This window comes from Alligator sinensis, unplaced genomic scaffold (assembly GCF_000455745.1).
Source record: "Alligator sinensis unplaced genomic scaffold, ASM45574v1 scaffold1389_1, whole genome shotgun sequence".
Taxonomy (NCBI): Eukaryota; Metazoa; Chordata; order Crocodylia; family Alligatoridae; genus Alligator; species Alligator sinensis.
In genome coordinates, this window is record NW_005843026.1 from 254,706 (window position 1) to 259,702 (window position 4,997).

The following is a 4,997-nucleotide window of genomic DNA, read 5'->3' on the forward strand; positions in this document are numbered from 1 at the left end:
TGCTAGGCCCTGCTGTGGCCACAAAGCCTGCCAGCTGTCAAGGAGATAGGTGCAGGGGGGTTCTGGGGCCTGGAAGAATCGCTCCAAAGCCATATCTCCTAAGACTTAGGCTCCAACCACTCATAGATTCCTATATTGTAAGGCTGGAAGGAACCCTGGAAGATCATCGGGTCCAGCCTGCTGCACCAAGCAGAAAAGACAGCTGGGGGTCAAGTGACCCCAGCAAGGTGACTGTCTAATCCCCTCTTGAAGATTTCCAGGGTAGCTGATTGCACCACCTCTGGAGGGAGTTTATTTCTCAGTCTGGACACCCTAGTTGTGAAGTAGTTTTTTCCTAATGTTGAGCCTGAAACAAGCCTAAAACCATCTTCCAGGAGTTTGTGACCATTACTCCTAGTCCCCCAAGGGTGCCCTGGTTTACCGAGCCCTAGATGTACACTTCTAATGTAGCGGTAAGCTGCTACCAAGTCCCTTCTCAACCTTCTCTTCTTCAGGATGAAGAATCCCAGCTCCCTCACCCTTTCCTCATATGGCTTGCCATGCAAGTCTCTGATCATATGGGTAGCCCTTCTTTGGACTCTCTCAAGCTTCACCACATCCTTGTTATGGTGCGGAGCCCAGAACTGGACCAGTACTCCAGCTGCGATCTCACCAGTGCTGAGAAGAGCCGAGCAGAGCAGGAAAATCACTTCTTCGCAATGGTTTTGCTGGAGATGCATCAATTGATGCATGCCAACATATTGTTGGCCCTGCTGGCTATAGCATCGCACCGCCGGCTCATGTTCATACTGTGGTCAATTATTACCCCCAGGTCTGTGGTGGCAAGTGATGGGGGATCTTCAGTCCTGCTGCGAGGCAGCAGTTGCACAAGCACCCATGTCACGAGTTTTGCCTGTGATCAGCTAGGGGCACAGGGCCTCAGAAACCCCCTGCACCGATCTCCTTGACAGCTGGCAGGCTTTGTGGCTGCAGCAGGGCCTAGAAGCCAGGCCTGCGGTACTTTCCCCCCACCCCGTGCCCCAAGACAGACAGAGTTCCACAAGCACCCATGACATGAGTTTTGCCTGTCAGCAGCCAGAGGTGCAGGGCCCCAGAACCCCTGCACCTATCTCCTTGAAAGCTGGCAGGCTTCGTGGCCTCAGCAGGGGCTAGCATGCCTGCAGTTTTGACCCCGCTCTGGCTTAACACATACATGTGACATGAGTTTTGCTTTCAAGAATTTGGGTGCAGTTTCTCTGAACCCCCTGCACCTATCTCCGTGAAACTCGGCAGGCTTCATGCCCTCAGAAGGGGTTACCATTCCTGCAAGTTTCATCCAAATCAGGCCAGAAATGACAAAGTTATAGGCTGGTTTGACCTTCCCCATTCTATCCTATGGGTGAAACATCAAAAGTTTCGCCGTTTTGATGGAACGGAGCAGAACAGCTGTTTCGAATCAAAACAAAATTCAAAACTGAGCGCTGCCATTTTGCACAGCCCTACTAGCCAGGCAGCTTACATAAGGGAAAGGAGCAAAGGGCCCCACAGGCTGATGGTTTGGGCTTTGGTTTATGTCAGTTCCAGGTGTCCGTAGTGCTGCCCCCTTACTGCCTAGGAGATGGAGCCATGTTGGTGATGTGCTGAGTGCAGCTCTGCCAATGCCCACTGTACCAGGGGGCTCTGGGAGTCACGTACCTACATGAGAATCTCAGCTTTCATTTAAAATGTATGGCCCTCATGGGAAAGGAACTGACACCAGGCGTTAACGGCTCTGACACCAGGAGGGAGACCAGAACCCAGCCCTCCTTATGTTCTCTTTCTCATGATTTTAAAGCCAATTTCATGGTCTTCTGTCACCTTCCAGACAATTTTGGAATCCTAGGGATGCAGGGAGTGCCTGTAGAGTAGGAGTTCAGTGAGTTTGCTGGGGAGTGTTACATCCTCCAACCTGACTCATGTATAGCACCTTCAGGTACCAGCTAATGCCTTGTGGGAACCACCACCAAATCAGACTCCTCCTGCTGGCCCTACTGCAAGGGATCCATCTCGCCTTGAGTCTAGACAAGCCACATGAGGTGGGGAATCTGCTCCTCCTCTGGTTTGCAGGATCCCAGTGTGTTCGTAGGAGAGAGCTAAGAACAGAAATTGGGGCCCCTAAAACCCCCTCAGTATGCTGCAGTGAATCACCATGGAGCCAGTCTGTTCAGCCAGCAAGACTCCAGGTAGGGAATAAGCAGGAAACTGCTCTGTAGGTTTGCTGTATGTGCTCAGAAAGCCAGCATGACCCACCACAGAGCTCCCTGTATTTCACTCAGAATGACAAAGACCATGTAGATTTCTACAGAAAAGAAGATTTTGGAGGCACATTTCAGGCTTTCACCACTCCTGCAGAAAGCCATTATAGAACCAGCAAAGCATCTAAATAGAGTGCTTATGTCTTCCAAGAAGCAAAACAGATCGACAGGCTTCCTCCCTGCCATCCCCCACCCCCTCATAATGCAGGACAGAGGTGTTATGGGATATAACTGAAGGCAAAGGGAATTAAATGCAGCAGCTCATTTATCAGCCTGATGAGTACGTCCTTTTGCTGACAGACAGCAGCCCCCATTATGCATTGCCTCACCAGGAGCATTAATTATTCAAGCTGCCAACTCACCTGCCAGCTGGGGTCAGCATGTTTGTAGTAGCAGAAGTTCTCCATGATCCAATTGTAGATGGCAGACAGGGTGATCTTGGCCTGCTTGCTGGCCTGCATGGCCATGCAGATGAGGGTGGCATAGGAGTAAGGAGGCTTCACTGTGGAGTTGTTCTTGTAATCGATCTCTAGGGCACCAAGGGGAAGTCTGGTGAGGGGTAGCAGCTGGCCAGTGCCAGGGGAGGTGGCTGCAGAGGTGGGTTGGCCCAGGCTTGGGGGCATCCCCTTGGCTGCAGTGTCTCCTGCTGGGGGGCTGGCAGGGGCTTCAGCATTTTGGAAAGACTTCCCACAAGGCTGGTGGAGATGGTGGCCCAGGGCTGGCAGTGTCTCAGGGCCGGTGCTGAGGATGGAGAAGTTCTGGAGCCACTGCAGGCTGGTGAGGCTGTCATCTAGTGTCACAGCCCCACTGACATTGTCCTGGTCCTCAGGGTGTAGTTGCAGCCACTTCTCCTTGAACCTGGTGGCAATCTCGGGCGAGGCGAGAATGGGCATTCTCCTCCAGCACAGTCCCTCTACCCTCTGGGAGGCAGAGGAGAGGCAGATCAGCTACAGGACTGAACTTCATTGTACCTTGCACCATACAGATTCAGGCCCCTTAGCAGAGCTCAGGAGACCTGCCCCAGGGAAGGACAGCTCAGGGAGGGGAAGGACAGAGGGCATGGGATGCAAGGAACCAACAGTCTCTTCTGGAAACGTATTGGAGCCTGAAGTGAAGCACAGACTTTTCCCCAGGGAGAAATATTTCTCTCATTTGGTTATGCAAGGCTTTCAGGAGTGGTTGGGCCAGTGACCACTGGGTCTGTGGCTCTTTCCCCGGGGGGAATCTGACACAGCAACGGGCACCTTCCATTCAGGCTGTCAGCTTCCAACCAATGCTAATTTTATGGCTCTGCATTTGGACATGGGGAAACTGAGGCAGTAAGGGCACAGAACTTCCCAGGACCCTGCAGGGAAGGCCATGGACAGGAGTGAGAAATGCCAGTTCCCCGGTCATCCTGCTCTATCCACTGAGCAATGCCTACCCCCCATGTGTAGGACAGACACCACTGAGACAAAGGCTGAGGACTTGCCTCCTGCAGCTCCTGAGCACAAAACAAAATCCACAGGCAGCCAGATTTGGTTACAACGGTGTCCCCTGTTCTGTCCACAGGGGATTCGCAGTCTGCCTGTGTATTTGGAAAACAAAGGTAGTGAGAAAGCCTCCAGGGACCTGTTATCCTGTTACAGCAGGCATACAGGTGCTAGCAAGAAAGGGTTCATATTTACCTTCATTAAGGTAGTGCATGGCTAGAGTGATCGCTCTGCCGCACAAACAATGCAACACAATACGGCCCAGGGTGGTCAGCCCAGGGCAAGCCAGATACATGGACAGCTGGATACTGGAACAGCAGCAGTGCCTTCAAAAAGAGCCTAGAGAACCACACATCCCATCACTCATCAGCATTGGGCTGCCTGCAGGGGTGTCAGTACAGCACAGCAGAGAGCTGGTCCCTTCCCCAAGCAGCCTGGGACTCCATGGCTCAGAGCAGGGGGTAACTAGACTGCCATTTCTCTGGTTATTCCTGACTTTAGCTGAAGGTCTCCTGGGCTGCTCTGCACAGCTGCTGGCAGCCAGGCAGCTCCAAGGCTCACACTTCTAGCCTGCTGCATCTAAAATAGAGCCCTGCTCGGTGCTGCTCTGCACACTTCAGCCCACCACCCTTTGAGGCTGCGTTTTCCTGGGCAGCAGTCAGGAATTACTGAGGCAGGGTGGGGAGGCAGCGTCAGGATGGGCTGGCAGAAACCAGAGGTTGGTTTGGGAAAAAAAGGTGGTGCCCGTTCCTGCTTTGATTCTGTGCCAGGATGGAACTGAAATTGGTCAAAGTGCTTTTGTTGGCAAGAGCAAGGCAATCAGCCCAGAACAGCCCTGAGGGGGGTGAGGCACTTGCTGGAGTTGAGGGAGAGCCAGGCCAACAAGTCCTCACTGCCTGATCCAGTCCTGACCCAGGCTCCCCCAGCCCAGATAAGCACTCCAACCCAACAATACCGCTGCTGTTCCTCGCCCTCCCCTTGAGGGGAGCTTTCCCCGAGACACCAGCACCGGCAGCTCTGCCAAGACCTGCTCGCTCTCACAGGAGGGGCCGGCACGGAGGGCAGGGAGCCGAGGTGCAATGCTCCCTCCGCAGGGCAGGCAGCGGCTCCGCGACGGGAACCAGCAGACCGGCCCGGCTGTGCTGCCCGGAGTGAAGCCAGGGCTGGTGCTTGGCGCTGCTCCGCTCTCCACTGCCCGCTCCCCCGGCGGCTCCCGTGCGGCGGCAGGGCAGGGCAGGGCAGGGCAGGGCAC

General features: G+C 54.2%; 1 protein-coding gene across 1 annotated transcript in view; it reads right to left on the reverse strand.

Annotated features, from left to right (window-relative positions):
- LOC102380056 (forkhead box protein J1-B-like) overlaps positions 1-4,945 on the reverse strand; it is a 10,551-nt gene extending 5,606 nt beyond the window's left edge. The window contains exons 1-3 of the mRNA XM_006036830.3: positions 3,941-4,945; positions 3,745-3,840; positions 2,636-3,193 (exon numbers count right to left, since the gene is read on the reverse strand). Coding sequence (XP_006036892.1) covers positions 2,636-3,193; positions 3,745-3,840; positions 3,941-3,946 — 660 coding nt within the window. The 5' untranslated portion in view covers positions 3,947-4,945. The remainder of the gene's footprint in view (positions 1-2,635; positions 3,194-3,744; positions 3,841-3,940) is intronic.
- Between the last annotated feature and the right edge of the window lie 52 nt (positions 4,946-4,997).